The 23701-nt window shown below is 41.1% G+C and overlaps 1 protein-coding gene across 1 annotated transcript in view; it reads left to right on the plus strand.

Moving 5' to 3' along the window:
• The first annotated feature begins 634 nt into the window (after window positions 1-634).
• The window catches only part of SHB (SH2 domain containing adaptor protein B), a 336992-nt gene continuing 313925 nt past the window's right edge, over window positions 635-23701 (plus strand). The window contains exon 1 of the mRNA XM_072596735.1: window positions 635-1386. Coding sequence (XP_072452836.1) covers window positions 640-1386 — 747 coding nt within the window. The 5' untranslated portion in view covers window positions 635-639. The remainder of the gene's footprint in view (window positions 1387-23701) is intronic.

A 23701-nucleotide genomic window follows, 5' to 3' on the forward strand; every position in this document is an offset into this window, starting at 1 on the left:
GAGGAGGAGGAGGAGGAGGAGGAGGAGGAGGAGGAGGAGGAGGAGGAGGAGGAGGAGGAGGAGGAGGAGGAGGAGGAGGAGGAGGAGGAGGAGGAGGAGGAGGAGGAGGAGGAGCGGGCCCTGCAGCAGGACGGATACCCGAACAAGCGAAAGCTAAGAGGCAGAGGAGGGAGCGCCCGTCCAGGTGCCAGTGCCCGGGCTTCCTGCGCTAGTGCAGACGCCCCAGGGGGCCAGCGGCCGCCGGGTCCCCTGCCTGGGGCTTTATCCGGACCCGTGGAACCGGAGCCGAGGGGGGAGGCGGCGTCGCTGTGGAGCGGCTGCTCCCAGAACTTGAACTTGACGCTGAGCCTTTTCTAAGGGGGCTCGACCGGACTCGGCCACCCTGGGCGAGTTAGCCCGGAGCGGGTTCGGCTGCTGCTGCTCTCCTTTCTCCCCGCCTCCAGCCGCTGACGCCGCCTTTCCAAGGAGCGGAGCCCAGGGCCGAGCTGCGCGCCTGCCTCGCGGGGAAGAAGGGTTCGTGGTGGCCGCCTGCGTCCCCTGCAGCCTCCGGATGGCCGCAGCCGGTCCGGCCGGGGCTCCCCTGTTGCTGCTCCTCGGGCCGTAGGGGGTCGGCTCCGGGGCGGTCCAGGCGGTGGCACCATGGCTAAGTGGCTGAACAAGTACTTCAGTTTAGGGAATAACAAAACTAAGAGCCCCCCGCAGCCTCCCCGGCCGGACTACCGCGAGCGCGGGCGCGGGGGCAGCGGCAGCCGGGGGGCGGCGGCGGGGGCAGGGGGTGGCAGCGAGCGGCGGCCCCAGCAGCAGCCCCCGGCGGCCTCCTGCTCGTCCTCGTCGTCCTCCTGCTTTTCATCCTCTTTCCGGGAGGACAGCGGCAGCACCAGCGACCTGATCCGCGCCTACCGAGCCCAGAAGGAGCGCGACTTCGAGGACCCCTACAACGGCCCCGGCTCGTCGCTGCGCAAGCTGCGGGCCATGTGCCGCCTGGACTACTGCGGGGGCCAGGACAGCGGCGGGGACCGGACCTTCTCCTCCGCCTCCTCCTCCGCAGGCTGCTGCTGCACCTCCGGCGGGGGAGCAGCCGCGTCCTCCTCGTCCTCCTCGTCCCCGCACCTCTTCCGCAGCAATAGCGAGCGGCGGCCGGCGACACCGCCCGAGGTCAAGTACATCTCCCCCAAGCACAGGCTCATCAAGATCGACAGCGGCTGCGGCGGCGGCGGCGGAGACCCCGGGGGAGGCGGCAGTAAGAGCGGCAGCAGCAGCAGCGGCGGCGGCGGCGGCGGCAGCAGCGTCCGAACCTGGAGTCCGTCCGCCTGCGGCAGCGGCGGCAAGAAGCTGCTCAACAGGTGCCCGGAGGAGAGCGGCGCCACCGGAGGCAAGAAGGAGAAGGTGAGAGACCCTCCCCCTCGTCCGACCCCCAGCTTCCGCATCCTCCCCGCCGGCTCCCCTGCCCTCAGCCCTTCCCTCTCTTGCACCTTTAGCTCGGCTCCTTCCTCCCCTGCGGAGCTCCTGCCTCCGTGGGTGCCCCTTGTTGCTTAAGAATTTGGGGAGGGGGCGGGGGAAGTGGGCACCAAGCTTCCGAAGCTCTCTGGGGTAGGTGCGTCAGTGGGCAGGTATGTAGAGTGGGAAGGAGATCTTGGTGAAACACTGGCCCTCCAGGAAGCCTTCTTGATTTCCAGAATCTTAAAGATCCAGACCAGGATTTCTTAAGGTGTGTGTGATGTACCCTTTTAGCAGCCTGGCGAAGCTTGGGGACCTCCTCAGCATGTTTTAAAATACTTAGGATTATAGAAGAAACTAGTTACATGGATATAAAGTTAATACACATATATGATACGTATATACAAAAGGTATATGTAGATACAAAATGATAACTGTTATCATAATCAGTTACCATAATCAGTTACCATGTAACTGATTTCTTATATTTATATAATGTGTTTGCGTATATATTCTGAAACTTTCAATGTTACTGGTTTCATATACATGTGACACATATATGGAATATAAAGTTATATATACATAAACAGAATGGGGAGAAGGGGTTGCAGCATTTACTAGTAGTATGACCTTGTACAAATCATTTTACATCAGAACCTTAGATGTGAGGTTTGGTCTAGTTTCAGTCTAGTGTCAGAATTCTCAACTGAGAGAATCTCTTGAAGTGTGTGTGTATGTGTGTGTGTGTGTGTGTGTGTGTGCGCGCGTGCGCATGTGTCATGTGTAATATATATTACATATACACATACACAAACATATACAATATGAAGCCAGTTATATTGAAATAGGTATCTATATATGCATATAGTTATTTCTCTCTATAAAGCTATGTGTAGATAACTTTATTTCAATACTACAGGTTCCATTTATATCTCTATATGTGATAATATGTATTAGAAATCTCCTGAAGCATGTGTGTGTAAATAAAATTCACAAAATTCTCTCAGTTGAGAACCCGTGATCTAGACCAAAGCACAGAAGTGAAATAATTTGCACAAGGTCCTACCATTAGTGGCTGGCTGCAACCTCTCTTCTACACTCTATGTAATTCCATTTTTACTACCCTCCTCCTTTTCGGAGCTCACAAACCAAGGAGACAGACAGTCAGCCTGTTCTCACACAGCTACATAGATTATATGCATCCCCCTTGTGTTTTATGGAAGGTATGTATCTGGTAGGTTGAAGCACTGTTGCTTGCCTACTTAATGCACAGATTCCTGGGTTTGCTAACTTAGAGAAGAAGAGAAGAATGGAGAAGAGAAATAACTGCATTAACTAAGGAATTTAAAAATACAAATACCTTTTGCTTTTTCTCCCTAAACCCCCTAAGGTGGGGGAAAGGGAGCACTGTTAGTGTCTGCGATAAATTTTTTCACTTGGTGATGATTATTTTAGCTGTATGGAGAAGAAAGCTCATTTTGAGAAAACCTTTTGTCATTTGTAGTTTAAGTTTTGTAACTCTTTTGGTATCTCTTGGGAAGGAGTGATGGGCAGACAAAGATGGAACTGACCTAATCCATCTAAGGGGCACAGGAGGAGCCTTACTCCTTCTCCACCCCTCCCTATCCCCCAAAAAACAAAAACAAAAAACTTGAATCATCTTCAGCAAGATTGCAGTGTGTGTCTGATGCATCAGTCAATGAGGGAGTTGTAAGAGGAAGAACCAACAGTTTTGTTGTCTCTCTTGATATCTCTGCTGTTACCGACCTCTTGTCACCTGTCACCGACCTCTTGTCACCTGTCACCCAAAGGCTGACTTTTCCGTAATGGGGCTTTCAAAAATCTTCAGTGAATGCATTTAACTAGATTGGAGTAGATGAATTCAATGGACTAATTGGATCATCTTCAGTATAGTGTATCTTCAAAAGGATTAAGAATGGTAGGGGACAGGGGAATGATATTTATGAAAGATCAATGAAATTAACCCACCCTACCCCCTACAAAACCCTAACATGTCTCATTCTAGAAACAAATAGGTTTCTGCCCTGAGATCATTCAATACCTCACCTACCTTCTAGGTCTCTTAAATCACTACTTTGGATCTTTTCCTGTTTTAAGAGATTAACTCTGAATTGTTAGAGAAGCTATAGGGAAAGGATCATTGATTATAACTCCCACCAATTGCCTCATTGGTACTAGGTGACAGTAATTGGTACCAGCTTAGGGGGAAAGAAAGCCCCTATCACTGATGGTTTTCCCCTCATGTTCTCATTCTAACTTATAAGCAGGGAACTTCTGTTGCTAGGGGACTGAAGTAGTACATCCACAAGAAGGACTGAAGATTTTTCAGGGGTTAATTTAGTTAGCAAAGGTGCAGGGGGCAGAGAGAGGCTGCTGTTACTTGACAGATACATGTTATAGAATTTCACTTACCATTTGGGAGTCTTGGCTAGTCAACCAGGGCAAAACTTGTAGGGGCAAATAAAAAGGAAGAGTAGCCAAAGGAAGAGCTTAATTTTTGTTGTTACCTTGTCTTACATCATTTCCCACAAAAATGAAAAATAGCTCCCTTTTTTCCCTATGGAGTATTTTCAGAAGAGAGATAGGAAACTTTTTTTTCCTATGTTAAATGCCAAGCATCCACAAGGGGAGAAGATGAGACATAAAAAAGGATATGAACTAAGAGTTTTCAAAAGAAATGCTCAAAAGTACTAATCTGCCATATGAAAGGTTGTTCTAGATCACTAGAAATAAAAGAAATTCAAAACTTAAATAACTTTTAGGGTTAGCCTCACAACCAGAAAATTAGAAAAGATGATATTAGATGGATACTGTATTGAAGGGATTATGGGAACACTAATATATGGGTTGAGCTCTGAATTGGTCTGACCATCCAAGAAAGCAATTTGTAATTTTGCTTTAGAAAGTAATTAAAATATCTATACCCTTAAATCCAGAGACCTCACTGCTAGGCATTTGTACCCTCAAGGATGTCAAAGAGACAGAAAGGTTTAGATATGTCAAAATATTAATAGCGGTGTTTTGTTGTTATTATTTTGGTGATATCAAAGAACTGGAAACCAAGTAGATAATCATTGATTGGGGAATGGCTAAGCAAATTGTGATATGTAAATATAATGTAATATTAACTTGCCATGAGAAAAGACTAACCTGAAGAATTCAGAGAGACATGAAGATGCATGGACAGATGCAGAGAGAAGTAAGCCATGAAAACAGTCTTCACAAAGACCACAGCAGTGTAATTGGAAAGGACAATAAAATGAAATGGAGGCAGTGAGAGTGTAGCAGAAAGAATCCTGGCTCTGGAGTCAGGGGACCTGGGTTTAAATCTCAGCTGTGTCTGCTATTTACTATCTGGGAGACCTGGAGCAAGCTGCTAAACTTCATTCATAAAAGGAGGGTGGACTGGATGACCTGCCTCCAAGGTCCCTCCCAGCCCCTCCCTTACCTCATGAACAAGAATGCTTAATAGTTATAAATGACTGAACTTGGACATGGAGAAGGGTTGAAAAATTACACCTCCCTCCCATTGTTTGCAGAGGTGGGGGACCAAGGATATGCCATGTATATGTATGTGTATATAGATACAGATATATAGATAGGTATGTATAGATATACACATACACACCCATATATACATAGACACGATTTTGCTGGACTGTCCTTTTCTCTTTCTCTTTATTCCAAGGAATACTTTGTTGGTAGGAAAGAGGAAGGGACGTGTTTGAAAGTGAAAAACAAAAGGAATCCATTACAGAACTTGAAAAGCCTTTGAAGACCACATGAAGAAAATATTTTATTTTCAGTGAGAGAAGTAAAGTTTTGACTCACTTTTAAAAATGAGAACAGGAATATGAAACTTTATTCAATAACTGTTTAATAAATTATATTTGTATTTGCCCATTTAAGTAGAAAAGATTAGGGAAAACAGGGAACAAATAATCGGAGAAAAGGAGAGAAATCTCAAGGGGAGAGAAGAAGAGAGAAATAGGTTAACATCTTTGGATTCAGCCTTGGATTCCTACCCCCAGGCTTGTAGCCTGATGACTTCCCCACTACTTCCTTCCATCTAGTCAGTCTTCTCTCTGCTAGACATTTGTCTCTGTCTCTCTGTGTCGGTCTGTCTCACTCTTTCTCTCTAATCTCTGCCTCTCTGTCTCAGTGTCTCTCTGTCCTTAAAATAACCCTGTACAATAAGTACTCAGATATTATTATCTCCATTTTACAGATAAGAAGCTGAGACTCAGGTTTAATTATGGTATCTTGGCTAGAGCCAGAACCTTTGCATGTCATTTATAAAATCATCCTAGGGCTGACAACCTGATGCCTTGAATTTTAGAGTTGGAAGGGGATGTGAAGATCTAGTGAGGAAAGAGATTAAATGACCGCTCAGAATTGTTCAGCTAGCTGAGTTTGTTGCATACAATTAGAATACGTATTAGTCACTAAAGTTTGGTGTTGGCCTCCTTCATTTCACCTCTTCCCCTTTTGTAAGATCCCCTTAAATGCTCACCCTCTTTGTCTCATGTAGTCTCTCTTCCTTGCATACCTTGTACATTGAATCTCTTGCATCTACATAATATGGCACTTAATATGCACCCTTTGTTCTCCCATCACCTCTCCCCTCTACTCTCTCTGAGGGCAGGGCAGACAGTTCATTGAACCTGTCTCCATCCAGGCCCTATCAAAGAAGCTGAACCATTGGGGAATAGCTACAGGGTTATGACCAGGGCTGCAAAGAAAGGGGCTTGACTAGTGTTTGTGGAGGATGAAGCAAGGATAATAATAAGCAAGGATCTATATAGTAAAAGCCAGTACCATCCAGTTCTATTCTTGCTGAAGTCTTAGGTTTTCTTTATCCTCATTAACTAACTGTTAGTTTCTACAACAGCTGAACAAATAGAAAAGATGCGTTATCAGTTTAATAAAGGACATCGGATTTGGAGTCAGAGGGCTAGAGTTTAAGTCCTGGCTTCATACACTTATGTTCTATGTGTCTTCAGGCAAATCATTTCACCTCTGGCCCTCGGTTTCCACAGATGTCAAATAAAGGAGTTAGGGCTGAGGACCTTTGAAGCCCTTTCCAATTCTAAATCTACCACCCTATGAACTCTGAATATAGAGTGCTAATGCTCTCTGTTTTCATATTCACTCAGCATGGTAGGTGTGTTTGGGGTGGGAGGCAATTCATGTATAAATTAGGTATGGTCTCTGGCCTCTTGGAGCTTAAGGTAGAGTAAAACTGAATCTCTGTAGTTGAATTGAATAATAACACATACCCTGCATTTAAGTAACAAATACTAGTTTGCCTTTCCCTTTTGGTCCAGACCTATAATTTCATCTGTGTAGCAGAATTCCAGCCTAGAAACTCCTTCCACTGCTGAGATTGGCAAGCCATCCACAACTTACTGCCTTAAAGAGTTGGGGGAGGGGCATGCTGAAACCTTGTGACTTGCCCAGGTTCACATGGCCAGTATGTATCTGAACCAGTCTTGAACTCAGGTCTTCTAACTCCAAAGCAAGCCTTCTATTCACTATACCAGGTTAAAAAATCCTTTAGAATAAATTTAGATTAAAGCCAGCTGTTAGGCGTTAGCGAAAAGGTTGCACTGTCAGAGACATTTCTGTATAGCTTCATTAATAATTCTTAAAAGTAACATGATTAAAATGAAGAAACAGACTTGGTAGTTCTGAGTTTGGGGGCTAATCATTTGTATTCCAGGCTATGAGATGGTTTCTGCATATGATTTCATAGCCTGCAGTATGAATTACAGATATCCCTTGATTTGCAGAGCAGATCTGTATTTGAAAAGTTATCCATAATCAAATCCTATTTTCCTGTTGATTGCTATAATGAAGAAAACCCCCACATTGAGAAGGACTTAGATTTATTCCTGAACTCAGGGAATAGTTTATCTCTCATAGAAATAGAGCTGAATGGGGACACTGGAGGCCATCTTCTCCTACTCCCTCATTTTACGTATGAGGAAACTGAGTCTTGGTGGTTAAGAGATTTATCCAGTGTCCCATGTGCAGTAAGTAGCAGAGCTGCATTTCAACCCAGGTTCATAATAATTGGCAAATTTATAGCCCTTGAAAATTTACAAAGTGCTTAATATATATTTTCTCATTCAAGTCTCAGAACAACCCCAGGATATCATTATCTTCATTTTATAGTTGTCTCTGACAGAGTTTAAGTGACTTACTCTTGGTAGTATGACTAATGGCAGAAATCATATTTGAGCACAGTCCTTTCCAATTGCAAATCCGACACTGTCTGCTGAGGTTCAATGTATTTAAAAGAGTGAGGCTCTGATATTCATTGATGTACGAAAGAAAAGGGCAGCTAGGTGACACAATGGATAGAATGCTGTCTCTAGAGTCAGGAGAACTTGAGTTCCATTATGTGATCCTGGTCAAGTCACTTAACCTGTTTGCCTCACTTTCCTCAATCCGAAAAATGAGCCAGAGAAGAAAACGGCAAACCATTCCAGTATCTTTGCCAAGCAAACCCCCAAAGATATCATGAAGAGTTGGATATGACTATGACAACTGAACAACAAGAACATGGGAAAGAACATCTTACTATTATCTTCTCTTGCATTCCTCTGAGATTCGGTGTGGTTACGGTGGAAGGAGCAATGAGTTTGAAATCAGAAGATCTGAATTTGAATTTCTCCTTCACTGTTTGCCATCTGTATGACTTTGGGCAAGTGACCTCACCTCTCTGGGCCTCATTTTATCCCATGTAAAAAGGAGGAATTTGTAATGTACCTTCTCTCCCTCAACCCTGAGATTTTCTTGGTCTCTTCTTCTCCATTCTATTTCAGCCATTATATATGGTTCCTTCTTCCAAAACAAAACAGAAGGACATTGAAGGCAATTGAATTTTTCACCTTTGAACCCCAGAATGCATGATGCACACCTCCATCCCAAAACCTTTGTGGACTTTGTGATAGTTGCGTTGGCTTTTAAAGGATCGATAGGATAGGGGAGCAGTATAAGCAAAGACCTGGAGATAAGGAAATGTAGAGTACAGATGGAGGATGACCAATCTGGTTGTAGTGTTGAGTATATGAAGGGGAACAGTAAAAGATAATACCTAAAAGTAATGTATTGCTAGATTGGGGATGGTATTGAATTCCAGGCTAAGGAGATTTAAGTTGCCTTGACAAGTCATTGGAGGTTTTGAGGAGGTATGACAACTAATTCTGTGCATAAGTTTGACAGTTATAGGAAGACTGAATTAGAGAGAGGAGAGAGGGGAGGTTGAGTGACCTGTAATAGGTTAGTGGTTTCCCAAGTAAGAGCCATGGAATGATGCCAAAGGGACTGTGGATTGACCCTAGGTAGGAGTGTGATCATCCAGTTGGAGTGCAGAAAGATGAGTGGCAGCCCACCTTCCCCTCCCCATAGCCAGTCATATACTTGTGCCCAACACAACATTAACCCTTTTAATATTCCCTCAGCTTACTCTGGTGAACTCTTCAGGGAAGTGGTAACCTAAAATGATGCAGGCATCCACAGCAGCTATGCAAGCAAAGTTCCCCATAACCACTCCCAGCATCCCTGTTCCTTGGATTGCTTTCTAGTTGCCCATACCACAAGTGCTAGTGGGGCAGTGGTGAGTGCCTTCATCCCCATCCCTCCACCCATCTACTTTTCATGTTTCACTGAGTGAGAAGTACAAGATGAGTAGAATAGGATGGATCTCCATTCTTTTACTTTTTTCTCTCCTCCAAACCCATCCCTCTTCCTGACTTCTCTAATTTCTTTGAAGTCACCATCGTCTTTATAGTTTTTCTAGGTTTTGAGCCTCTTTAAAGTTACAAGTGATCTCTTAATTGCCACTTTGGCTTTTCCTATTCTCATCCTTTGGAGCTGTTTACAACATCTAACTGTTCACTACTCTTTGCACTAAGGTACTCTCTCCTTTCTGGGTTGTCATGGCATTACTCTTTTCTTTTGGTTCTCCCACCTCTTTGCTGTTTCATATCCGTTCAGTCATCAGATCTTGTGTCTACCTCGGCATCTCTCACACCTGTCCCTTTCTTTCTGCTCACAGAGTCACTGTTCCAATTTAGTGCTTCATCATCTCTTAAGTGGTGATTGAAATAGCTTCCTAAATGGTCTTCTTAAGTCTCAAATTTCCCTCCTTTCCAATTCATCCTTCACATAAGCTGCCAATGGGATTTTCCTAAAGTATTGGTCTAACCATACCACTCCCCTCTCAGGAAAGTCCCCATTTATCTGGAATCAAATATCATTTCTTCATCATTCATAGTTTAAAAGAAATTTATTTTGTGTATGTTTCATAATATAAATAATTATTTGTATAATTTGTATAACCATATGTGATTTACAATTTGGTAAATATACATATATTTGGAAGTACATACTCAAACATTTTTTAGTGATAAGGGTGCATAGTGAAAATGGTTTAGAAACCACTGGGGTAGTAATGAGGGTCAGTCAGTACTAGGCTGGTAGCAGTGGAAAACTAGAAAAGTCAGTATATGTGAGAGATGTGGAGATAAAATTAATAGGACTTGGTGACTGATTGGATATGAGAGGGGAGGTGGGGGGAGTCAAAAGCATCTCCAAAGTTTCTGAACATGGGAGACTGAGTGAATATTAGTATCACCTATAGAAATAGTCATTTCAGGAGGAGGAGCATATTTGGGGGTGGGGAAAAGGTAATTACAAGTCTGTTTTGGTCATGTTTAGTTTGAAGTCTCAATGAAGCATTCAGGTGGAAATGTGCTGTAAACCACAGGTGTCAAACACAAGACCCACAGGCCACATGTATAACCCACAACACTCCTGAGTTGTGCCTGAACCAAATTAAAATGTAATTGGGAAATATTTAATAAAAATACAATAAAACAGATAGTGTTATATGTGGTTTTCTAAATCAGTATGCACCCCACAGGGATCCTCATACACAGTTTTGTGGCTCCCCTTTCTAGCCGACTTTGACACCACTGCTGTAATCATTTGGAGGTGTGAGTCTGGAGCTTGGAAGAGAATTCAGCTCTGGATATGCTTGATTTGGGGATTACTTTTGAACAAATGGTCATTGAAGCAATGAGAGCAAATACAACTGCCAAAAGTGTTTTGAGGGAGAAGAGGGCTGAGCCCAGAGTCATGGTCAACCAAGAGGCTGGACCTCGAGTAAAGGACCAGTGAAGGAGAGAAAGAAGGAGCAAGTAGATAACATGAGAGAGAAAAAAATGTTTTTCTGAAGCCTAAAGAGATGAGAATATGCAAGAGGGAAAGGCTAAAACTATACCCTTGACTCTGGCTTCAAAGAAGATGAGGATCTTTAAAAGGCCATTTGATTTTGTAAGGAGGTACTTACCTGTGACCTAGGTGAGAATAGTCTCAATAAAGCCCTGAGGGAAAAAATCCGAATACTAGGGGCTGAGGAAGGAGTGAGTGTGAACCAATGGAAGTGCCCATCACAGACAACTTTTTCTAGAAGTTTGACTTTAAAGGAGAGGAGTGAGATGAGATCAGTGGGTTGGGAGAAAGCCCTTCCTTCCTTCCTTCTTTCTTTCCTTCCTTCCCTTTCCCTTTTCTTTTTTTTTCTCTTTCTTTCCTTTCTTCCCTCCTTTCCTTTCTTCAAATTTGATTTTAGGCCAACAGGAAAGACCCAGTGGAGAGGAAGAAAGTGAAGATGAGATTGGGATGACTGATAAAATAAGGCTAGACAACTGGAATCAAGGGCTTTTGTATCAGAATTATTCTTAACCGGAAGAGGTAGATTTCTTCTTCCTCTGAGACTGGAAAGGAGTTGAGAATAGATGATGTGATGCAAATAAATTTTAATGATCTACATTGAGGGAGCTCCTTTTAAATGGCCTCAGTCTTCTTAAAAATTTCATAGAAGGAGAATTGAATACATCATGTAAGTTTTGTAATGGAATTGCTGCATACACAGAGGCATTTACACATTAATAAAATGTATAGCTTGCAATAAAATGTATAGTTTAAGAAGTTAGTATATTTCTACATCTTATGTATGAAGTGGTAGGTTTAGTGTTTTGAAAATTGAAACTAGGCAGCCCTTGGTATTTCATCACTTGCTCTCTTAAGAATAGATCTAATGGTATCTTCTCGATTTTGACAATCTCAGCGTGATTGATTACCACTTGATTTAACTTGGACATTTAATCCCTTCCCCAAATCTTTCCTTACCCATAAAAATAGCTTTAGAAAGCAAATTTGAAACAGGTGTGGCTTTTTCTGGCCATTCAGTTAAAGCTGGCTGAGTTTACAGGTGGTCAGAGACCTTGACAAGCAAGTTCAACCTGGAGCAAATTTTTATAGCTTGAGTTATGGGCTCATTATGAAGTGATAATAACAAATGAAGAGAATAGCTTTGTAATACTTGCATTTCAAAATAAATCCTAGAATCATAGCTTTGAAGTTATGCGAGTTACTTTGCAGGCCTGGAACATGGAAGACTCCCCTCTCTCCCCCAACATGGTATTGTCTTTGAATATTTGAAGGAGTACTTAAATCTTAGAATCATAGAAAGTTAGTGTTAAAATGAGCCTGAAGAGATCAACTCGTGCAGTCCCTTTGTTGCTGGGGAAGGTGTTGAAGGTGAAGCAACTTGCTCAAGGTCATACAGCTTGACTCTGAGTTCAGTGCTTTTTCCATTACACCATTTGTTGGTCCTATCAAAGAAGGATTAGACTTGTTCTCTATAGGTTCAGAGAACCTACATGGACCAGTTGGTAGAAATCATAGAGGCAGGATTTGATTTAATATAAGGAAGAACTTCCTAATAATTAGACCTTTCAAACAGTAGAATGGATCACTTTGTCATGTAGTGAGTTCATTGTCATTGGAGTTATGAAAGCAGAGACTCATTCAGGCATTGAAACAGAAGACATTTAGAATGCCTCCCAAGATCCTGTGACTAGAATTATGTCTTAATTCTAGCCCACCTTAGCTAACTTGTTCCTTTGGCTTTTTTGGGTTTAGTCATATTTACAGGAGGATTACTTTGGTAAGGAAGGGCGCACGTCTATCATTTTTTATCGCTGATAAAAAAAAAAAGTATTGCTAAAGATTTAATTACTAAATATTAAACTAGTAAAATATTAATAACTCCTAAATAATTTCTCCCTACCTTTGCTTTGGTGAACCATCCCATTTCCTTATGTGCTTTAATTTATATTAAATTGTATTGTTGTCTATTCAGCAGCCTTTGAAATTTTTGCTTGTATTAAACAATCTACTTTTTAGAAATAGAGCATGACTAAGATGTTTTGATCTTCTATAGAGCTACCACTTAGTGTTTCAAGCCATTGGTTGTAGTTGATCTTGGATGGGCTTAGTTTATTTTGTAAGCAGGAAGGGTGATAGCCCGATTAATTTCCATTTTGTTCCATGCTTTAATTTTTTAATTATTTTCTGATTCTTCAGTCTTGAGGATGTTAACTGTAGGTGGAAGACTTGGGCGCAACAATGGAATTTTCCTTCTCTTCCTGTTTGGTATTTTCCAGTAATATTTCTATTAATGTTTCACTTTCAGTAGGAGTTAACTTCCTGAGTTTTTTTAGCTTTCTCAACTGTTGAATAAAAAAGAATTAGCTTTTCCTCTAAGTCATTCAGTTTCCCTACCATTTTAATAACAAGCGTTCTTTCTGGATTTCTCATTAGGCTCTAGAGGAAGGATCTTAGAGGTGGGTCCAAAAGACTTAGATAGCAAAAGTGAATACTTTTGCAAATGGTTCTTTTTTTTTCCATCATGTAACTTAGTATTAGAGAAGATGGAGAGGAGAAATGACAATTTTTGTAAATATCTCCAGTAATCACAGGTTTGCCAGGTGTCTTCTGCCTGCGTGATTATCAGGAAAGTTTGAGCCCAATCAGACACTGGCAATGATGCCTTTTAATAGTAGTTGACATTTCTCCAATTTGTGAACCTCAGTGGGGTTTTTTCCTAACCAGAAAGCTGTGAAGTACAATGGTTGTTATGATTTTATTTTTTAAATTAAGCTATTTTTCATAAACAAAAATATTTTTTCTCTTATTCCTCACCCCAATGGGGAAAAAAAGTCCTTTTAACAAATATGTAAAGTCAAACAAAACAAATACTCATATGTCCCAAAATATGTCTCTTTCTGCAACTTGAGTCTGTCATCTTTGGGGTCAGGTAGTAGGGATCATGTTTCATTATTGGTCCTGTGAAAACATGGTTTACCTTTACATTACTATGACTTCCTAAGGCTCTCAAAGCTGTTTGTTTTTCTAATGTTCTTTTTATTGTACACATTGTTTTCCTGGTTCTGCTCATTTCACTCTTCGTATGTAATGGGGCTTTTGGAGTATGCCCAGTTCACCTAACATGGAGCCAACCCTAATGGGGCTTGTCTGGGCATACCCAGATGTAAGATGGAAGCACTCTCTATCCTCCTACCCTTCCTGGACACAATAGGAAAAGCTGAAGAAAAGACCTTGAGCAAGAAAAAGGGACTGCCTCACAATCTTGCCAGTTGTAAGGTCGCAACCTCTTCCCACTTAGCCAAAGGAGGCTAACACTTGTCTAGGAGGTAGAACTTTCCCCATCTTAGCAGAGTTGGGCATTCCCAGACAAGCTCCCTTAGGGATGGCTCCATATTAGGCAACTGGGCATGCTCCAAAGGTCCCATTACACATAGATTTTCAAAAAGAGTCAAATGGGGAAGTGACTCACCCAGTTAATAAGTGGTAGTTTGAATTCATATCTGAGGTTTCTGACTCAAAATCCCATAAAAGTCACATTCATAAACCTTTTTTCAGCAAGCTTAGATAGAATATATTTCTTATTCCTTAAACCAAGATCTGGTGGCATCTTAGATGGGCTAGCAGCAGAATGGAATGGGCAAAGGCCACAACCCTGACTAGAGAGGGTTGATTCCCAATGGAAAGGCAAGGCACATAGGGAAGGTCGATCACTCAGCAAACATTTACTGTATTAAGCATATACTGTGTACCAACACTGAGGTGTACAAAGAAAAGGAAAAGCAAAGACTCTCCCTTGTCTTGTCTTCAAGGATTCTTCTAATAGAGACAACATGCAAATAAGCTTGTACATGCCAGATATTTGTTGTGTAAATGGGAAATGATCTCTGAAGAAAGGAGGGAGGGGGCAGGGAGAATGGAAAATATCAAAGGTTTCATTGAGAAGTTGTAAATCCAAGTGGGCAGGTTTCAGTAACTGGGAGGAATCACAACGTATGGATCTTCAAGCAGGTAGGACAGAGGTCAGGAAAACAGGAAATCAGGACATGTAGAGCTTGGGAAGCACAGGGGTTGGTGTTCAGGTCCTGAAGACTTGGGTGGCAGCAGGAAGAATCTAGCCAGAGGGAGAGAGGGCATAGGGAACTAGTACAAAATACTAAAGCAGCAGCAGCAGCAGCATCCTTATCATCAAAGGCGAAGACGCCTTACTTGATTGGTTCCCAGGACCAGAATGAAGTCAGAGTTTAAAAGTCCTGCACACAGAAGTAGGGGCAGATAGGAACCCCTTACTTGGCATGAAGAGAACATAGGGACAAAGAACAGATAAGTCCTGACACAACCTTACAGACTTCTCTTTCCTTTTTCCCCCAAGTAAAAATCTGGATCACCCTTGAAATCATTTTGGGGTACATTTTGACCATTTTCACTTTTCTATTATCTTTGGTCTTAAAATTAGCCTGAGTTATATTTGAATTGCTAATAAATATTCCTTGGAACATATAGCTTGTTAAAGAAACAAGTACTTATGGAGTTTGATTCCATAAAAAAAAATTTGTTTGCAGCTTTTTGGTCCCCCCTCTGCCCCTTGCCCCCTTCCCAACTTAAGTATATTTATTGAGGATTACAACTGTGAACTAAGAAATCATGAATTGAATACATCTCTTAAGGCTGTCTTTACAATACTACCCCATGTCTTTTGCAAAACAGAAATCTCTCTCTTTGTTTTCTTATTTATCTTTTTTATTCCTCCAGGAGGAACTTGATTATTTCTTCAGTTGATCTTTAAAATCTGTTGTTTAAATTTTTATTGATATCTTTAATTTTTACATGATTTTTATTTCTGAGCACATTCCTTCCCCTTTCCATATGCAGTGAGCCATCCTGTTCCAACAAAGAATAGCAAAAAAAAAAGACATTTCATAAAACTAACATATCAGCTGAGAACAGATCCCCACCCACCTCTTTCAGGAAGGGAGGGAGAAGCATTTCTCCAACCCTTCTCCAGGTCCAAGCTTCTCAGTCATTATCACTGCACAGCGTTCAGCTTTGGGCCTTTCTTGGGTTTGTTGTTTCAGATTACAGTGTTGTAGTTTCTCCACTCTGTATGAGTTTTTGTGTAAACCTTCTCATACTCCTCTGAATTCTTTTTTGTCACTTTCTGCACTGTAGTGATCACATTCCGTTATATTCATCTATTGCAATTTTCTTCTTGGGCATTTTCCAATTAATGGATGCTTTTTATTTTTACATAAGTAATTTTTTAATGTATCCTTCCCTCCCCCAACCTCTGAATCTTGTCTTATAACAAAGACATTTAAAGCAAAAATACCATCGCTATCCCAACCATCTAACAAATGGATGGGATGTGCTGTTCTCATAGTCTCCCACTTCTCTGCTAAGAGGAGGAAAGTATATAGTCTTATTCAGATGCATTTTTTTAACAACTAAAATAATATTTGAAGTGTAGTAATACTTATGACTTGGTTATTTAACTCAAGAACACTCTGATCTCTTTTTACTTAGACAAAAAATCTAAGTGCTTAGATGTAGGGTTTTGGCTTCCATGAGTTAAAAATCTCTCCCATGGTTGGAATGGGTTTGTCCACCAGGAGTTCATGATGGTACTTTCCTTGTTACTGCTTCTTGGGAGTCAGCTCTTCACTGTGTGGTTTTATTATTTTGGTTGTACTGACTTCCTAGACTATCATACATACCCATTACATATAAAATATAGGTAAGAAATATTTCTGAAAGCCAAATGGATCATTTGGCACAGGAGGCCAGATTATGCAGTTTCAAATTACCTCCATTGGTGAAAGCCATTAAGAAATTATTATAATCTGGAGTTGTTGAGTTAAATTGGGGAAAGGGGACAATTCTGTTATTTTAAATTTAAATATTTTCATTTTAAATACATTGATGTGACCAAACCCTCAGTTTCCTCCTCTCTGTAATAGTTTCCCTAACATCCTCATGGGGTGTATGGGCAAAGTGCTACAAAAGCGTGTTGTCACTTGTGTCTAGGGATTGCTGATTGTTGTTGTGATAGTAAAGAGGCTTTGCCTTTTGAAATTAACACTCTGAATCTATAGATGGCCAGGCATTCCTTATACATTTGTCTTCCCACATCCCAGTAACATAGGTGACAAGTTCATTATCTTCTTGTAACGGACCAGGAAACTAAAGTAGAAAGACATGCTCACGGCCAGATACTTGGCACCTCAGTGATGAGCTGTGTTAGACCTGGGGAGGTCTGATATCTTCCTCTTTGCCAAAGGTTGACTCTGGCTCTTCTTGAACAGAGTTGGCTGGACTGCCTCTGTGATGGCAGTGGCTCCCCGTGATGATCTGTCATTTGTATTTTGTTTCCTTGGGGTCCCTTCCAAGGTTCAAAACAAATGACTTTATTTGCAAAAAAAATTTCTGTGGCTTACATGGCCCCGTATCAGGTGACTTCGATTTTAAACATAATTTTTCCTCCAGAGTTCTACAAAAATGAGACACAATTCAGTTCTCCTTCCTTTTTTTCCCCCATCTTCCTTGAAATTATTCTCCTCTCTGAGGAGATTTCCGATCTCCTTAGACAGTGGGAAGCTGTTTCTTCTTCTATGTGCTGGGTAGCAGCTGCCATTTGCTCCTTCTCCCACACCTCCCTGCCTTGCTCATATAAATGACAAGACAAACATTGCCATCAGAGGACTCGGAATAAGAAATCAGGCACCTGTTCAGTGTCTGTCAACTGAACAGATTTTAAGTAGAGAGGATGGTCAGAGGGGCACCATGGGCGGGACTCAAATACAAAATACAGGTTTGGGGTTTTTTTAGATGAACATTTTTTGGAATTTTGGAGAAATTCTGAACTAATCTTCTCAGCTTAATTAATCTTCTCAGATTGACCCATCTTAGAGGCAAGCCTAAATTCGCAAAGTCTGATGCCATTGAAATGCATTTTGGAAAGGCTTTGAGTGTGCTCCTAGCATAGACTGTGTCTGCCTACCTAAATGCGGAGAGGTCTATTATGATCTTGTGTCCCTGCATGGTATAGTGCAGAGATGTCACACACAAGCCCATGGGCTACATGAAGCCCACAACATCCCAGATGTGTCTGGAACCAGAATAAAATGTAACTGGGGAACACTTAACAAAAAAAAAACAACCCAAAATACAGTAAAACATAGAGAGTATTGCATTTAAAAACTGAGTCTGTGTGAAGCCTACAGGGATACTTAATTATGGTTTATTTTTATAGAACTGTTTCTATTTATTTGATACCACTGCTATCATGGATAAAGTTCTGAACTTGGAACTGGGGAGACCCATTTGTGTCCTGCCCCAGATACGTAACTAGTTCTGTGAGCACAGGTAAACCTTTTAATATTTTTTTCAATGTTTCCTCATCAAGAAAATTGGTATAGTAATACCTATAGCCCTTAACTCAAAATATTTTTGAGAGGCCCAGATGAGATAATGTGCTTTCCAAACCTTAAAAGCACCGTGTGAATGTCATTTATTCTTCTTTGCCTACACAGCCCATCTGCCTAAGTACCTTAAAATGTATGTCCTTTTGAAAAACTTTGTTTTTGTTGCTGAACTTAACAAACACTAAGTAAAACAGGCATTTCCAAGTACTTAGAACAGCAAGAGCACTGTTCATGAAACTGCTGATCTCTATTATGGACAGCTTGCTTTTCTTCTGAAGGTATTTAATAAAGTTGACCTGTCACCTTCCAAACTTTGCTCCTTGTGCTTCTTTCTGCCCTTCTGATCTGTGCCAAATCGTGAGGGGCACAGTGGTCTAGAGCTAGGTGGCACAGTGGTAGATCACTGAACCTGGAGTCAGGAAGACCAGAGTTCAAAGCTAGCTGTGTGAACCTAGGCATGTCACTTGACCCATTCCTCAGTTTCATCATCATAAAATGGGCATAATGATAGCATGTGCCTCCCATAGTTGTGGTGAGGATCCAATGAGATACTGTTTTAAAGTACTTTGCAAACTTTGAAGCTCTGTATCAACATCTGTTGTTATTAAGAGTCCTGGACCTGGTGTCGAGCTCGATGGGGAAGTTTTGATGATGTTTTCCTTGGGCATGGTGGGGAACTACTATAGAAAAGGGCATTCAGATTGTCTTCAGTACGGATCATGGGGCCAGGTCTACAGCTGGGGATTCCATGCAGGCAAGAGGAGACAGAATTACTCCAGGTTCCAAATAGGCAATGGGAGTTTCATTGTCAGGCCTTTAAGGAAGAAGACAGGAAGAAAACAGTGCAAGTAAGTGGACCCGGTTTGAACATGTAGTCCAGAGCAGATAGTTGGGGACAAGTAAAGCAAATTGGGAATAGTATCCTTTAGGCCAGAACACAGACCCCAGGACATACAATGATCCCACAGCAGAGGCTTTCCTGTCTTCCCTGGTTTTAAGTCCCATGTTTGGTGTGCACGACCCATGTAACTTGAGAGGGCTAGGGATTCAGATGAGCTCCAAGATCACAACTACATCTTTTCTAGATTATTATAAGTTTTTTTTTAAAGAAAAGATGTTTTTCTAGAAGAGGTATCAGAGAAGAAGCCACTGGAAAAATTATCCTTCTGGGACTTGACTCTCCAGGCCTCTGGGATTTATCCTTATTTCATTTGGGGACAGTCCTACCCTGCCCATATAAAAACTTCTTCACAAATAAAGGAATAGAAATGTGTACGACCCTGTTCTAAAGGTTGTCATTTGATATAGGCCCTGACTCAGGATCTTCAGTCATTGTTTGTTTTAGTTACCTTTAATTTTCTCAAGTTACTTTCTGGGGCGTGGTCTCTGACAATACCTGGAATTAGAAGCATTCCCTGATTCTTTTTGCTCTCCTGAGGTATTTCAGGCAGCTGTGGGTGAAGCTGTTAGAGAAGATGTTATTTGGCCCTTCCTATCTTGGAATGTTCATAACGTGAATGCAAACAGAACCAGATTCAGTTTTGATAATAGTATTAGTGTAAACTTTCAGTTGTACTTGTAGCTTTTTTTTTTTAAGCAAGGTGCTTGCTACTAAATTGAGAGGATTTAATTGAGCCCAGCCCTGTATTTAATAATGATGGTAATAATAGCTAATGTTTATATGCTGCTTACCATAAGCCAAGCACTCTGCTAAACATTTTGCAATTATCTCGTTTGATCCTCACAACTACCCTGGGAGGTAGGTGCTATTAGTGTCCCCACTTTATGGATGAGGAAACTGAGGGCAACAGAGATCAAGTGACTTGCCTACAGTCACACCACTAGTGTCTGACATCAGATTTGAACTCATGTCCCTGGCTTCAGGGCTAGTGCTCTGTCCACCTCATTATCCCATTAAAGGCCTCATGATTCAAGGACTGAAGGTTCAATGTTAATGAGATTGAGAGTTGTCCAACTTTTGAATGAGAACTTTAGAGGCAGCTTGAATAGGGACTAGATTAGTGATTTCATTGTTGTAAGGAACAGGAGGATGAAATAACTAATAGAGAGAGGGCTTCTATATAATTTTATAGTCTTAGGGGGGCTATGTGCACAGTTGAGAGAGATCTGTGCCTGGAGTCAGGAAGACCTGAATTCAAATCTGGCCTCAGACATTTACTAGCTATATGACCCTGGGCAAGTCATTTAACCTCTGTCTACCTCAGTTTCCCATCTGTAAAATGGAGATTATAATAGCTACTTCCCAATATTGTGAGGCTCAGGAGAGGTAATATTTGTAAAGCACAGTGCCCGACTGGCACATAGTAGGTGGTATATAAATGCTTATTCCCTTCCTTTCTCCTTCTACTCTCTTTCCCTCCCCTTACAGAGTGAATTAGAAAGGATCAAGAGGTTAAATGACCTGTCCAGGCAGCCAGTCAGTCAGAGGGAGGACTTCCCAGACCCAAGGCCCGATCTGTCTAATGAACCACACTGCCTCTCAAGCACTGGAGATGTGGTTGGCACAGTTAAATTTCCCATCAGTGAAACTGGATTTTACTAGGTAGTCTCTAAGGTCTCATCTTCCAACGCTAACATCTTGTCCTTCCCTTAAGTTTGGGAACTGTTTGTGGAAGTTTGGTCCCTAGTGGGCTGCTTGTTCTCTACTCACAAAGTTGAGCAACCTGTCTTTTCTTTTCTTTTCTTTCTTTCTTTCTTTTTCTTTTCTTTCTTCCTTCCTTTCTTTTTCTTTCTTTCCTTTCTTTTTTTTCTTCTCTCTCCACATAGGATATCACACCCTTACCTGCCGGTGTTCTGTCCAAAAAGAATGTAAATTTTAATCTCTGAAACTTTTTTTTCTCTTAAAGACCAACCTTAACCCCAAATCACTCTGATCCCAGACCAACCCCTGCTTGGTCACTGTTTGGGTCCTGATTGGCTCAGAATGAATGTAAATAAAAATTGTTTCTGTTTTTGTCAGAAATCCGGAGGTCTGGGTCCTCCCAGATCTAATTTTTTAAGAGACTCTTCTTTGCCTCATTTTTTTTATTAAGCCTTAATCACTGAGTGGGTGTTGCCTCAGTCAAACCTGAAACTTGTTTTTAAAGACCTCCAATGAAAAGGTCAAGGTCCCCCACTACATCCTGGGTCATCTCCAGTTGTCCTGATTCATATCTTGCCACTGGACCCACATGGCTCCAGAGGAGAAAGTGAAGCTGGTGACTTTGCACAACCTTCCTCACTCAAATCCAATACACTTGCATGTCATGGCATCACCTGCCTGAGGTCATGGTCTTTTCTAGAATGAAGTACAAACAGCAGTAATTTGTGGGTAAAGTACTCTCTAAATATGTAGATAAAGAAGGCCACGAAGAGGGCAGAAGGGAGGTCTCAAAGTGTTTTTAAGGTGATTTGAGAAGGGAGAAAACATTTTTAGCTGAGGGATCAGTGATAGCTATGGAGAGGAGGTAACACCTGGGGCTGGACCTTAAAGCATATTTAAAAAAACAATTAAAATTTTTAAATTTTAATAGCATTTTGGATAATTTAATAAAGTAGTCACAAAAATTCAAAAAGTATTTGGGGATGCTTAGCATAGAGATACATGGTCTTGATATGATCACGGTGCTGTAGCACAATGTAATAATTAATGTTGATGAGAAAGAAAATATCCATTTGTATTCCATAAACTCCATTTCAGCTGGAATGCATACAGTACATTTTGACTTACATAAAATGATGGCTGCAGTGTTAGTTAAAGAGGCTGTGGCACTTTAAAGGGGAAATTTTACTTGTGTTAGGTAGATTAGACCTTACTGTAGATTCCTCTGTGCTCTGTTCCTGGGTGTGTGTTGGGGGCGAGGGGTGTCTGCACTGAGTGTAGGCGTGACAAGTAGACTCTGAAGGAGTCACAGAAGAGGAGTTTGACTTTCAAAATAGCATCTGAAAATTACACATCATTCTTTCAAAGAACTGGCAGCAAATATAAAGATTCTCAAACTTTTTGCCGTGGTAGAACCCTTCATTTTAAATCAGATTTTGTCAAAACCCTTGCAATAAATACTTTTAAGAAGTGTTGGAATGCTTTCTATCTGATGGTGCCAATAAGGATAAGATTGATCGAAAAAAAATCTTAGCACAGACAAAACTCCAAAACATTTCCAGATAAATTTCCTTTCATTAAAATGCTTAATTGTCATTCAATTGAGTCTGACCATATCATACATGGAGTTTGTTTGTTTTTCAGCAAATATGCTGGAGTGGTTTGTCGTTTCCTTCTCTAGCGGATTAAGTAAACAGCAGTTAAGTGACTTGCCCAGGGTCACACAGCTAGTGAGTGTCTGAGGCTAGATTTGAATTAGATCTTCCTGACTCCAGGTTCAATCCACAGTGTCTCCTGCTCTATCCATGAATGCCACCTAACCCATTTTGGAGATTGCATGTATGGCTTTTCTGAATTTTAATTTCAGTATTCGAATCAGGTGTGTGAATATTTGTTCTGTTCTCCACTCTAGATTTTTAATGCCTGTGGCTTGTTTTTTGTTTCATTTTGTTCTTTGGCCTTTTCAACGTCTCTGGGTTTGCTCATTTATATTATAAGTGCCAGTACCAAAATAAATTATTTTAAGCAACTAAAAATATAAGTAGATACTGATTATTTTGCACATACTCCCTATGGTCAAACTGACAGTGAATTGATTGGATTTCATTCATTATTGGACATGTGCAGTGGATGATTCAAGATCAATAAGAAGCTAACTATTCAGTTGTGGGGTGAATTTTGATCAATTTCCCTTTAATGTTTCTCCTCTGGTGATCACACACTTTAAATGCTACTGACAAGGTGGTTTTGTCTGCTATTCCAACCTTTTTCTTCCTACTGACACATGGATCTCATCCAACTCTCTTATTTTATAAATGAGGAAACTAAGGTTTGCTAAAGTTAAGTGACTTGCCCAGAGTCATATAGCTAGCCAATGACAAACTCTTGACTCGGGCCCAGTGCTCATTCCACTGTCTTTCTTGAACTGATGGTCTTAGAAAAGTCTTAAGTTTATTGATCCCAAGATGTTTTTCTTATTGAAGAAGAGACTGTGCATTTTAGAGTTAGTTTTGGAAAGAAAGGTGGTCCAGAAAATAATATGGAAAAAATCTTATTTTCCTTAATCATTCTTTCAGGAGATCATACATATAGAGAGTTGAAAGGGGCCTCAGATACTGATGAAGTCAAACCCTTCATTTTGCAATTTCAGAAAGAAACATAAGAAAATTTAGTTTGAGAATTAAAGTGTATGAATTTGAAAAATGTAATTTAAGAAAATTGGGGCTGAGGGATATTAAGTGATTTGCATAAGGACATATGCAGGTAGTAAACACATAGGTGGAATTTTAACCCAAGTCTTCCATCTCCAGTCAGTATCTTTATAAGGTGAATGTGATGCTTTTATATGATAGATGTCTCTAGTATAGACTAGATGTTGTTTTTATGTTCACATGTTTCAGTCGTGTCTGACTCTTTGTGATCTCATTTGTGACTTTCCTCACAAAGAAACTGGAGTAGTTTGCCATCTTTCTCCAACTCA

This window comes from Notamacropus eugenii, chromosome 3 (assembly GCF_028372415.1).
Source record: "Notamacropus eugenii isolate mMacEug1 chromosome 3, mMacEug1.pri_v2, whole genome shotgun sequence".
In the NCBI taxonomy this organism is placed as follows: Eukaryota; Metazoa; Chordata; class Mammalia; order Diprotodontia; family Macropodidae; genus Notamacropus; species Notamacropus eugenii.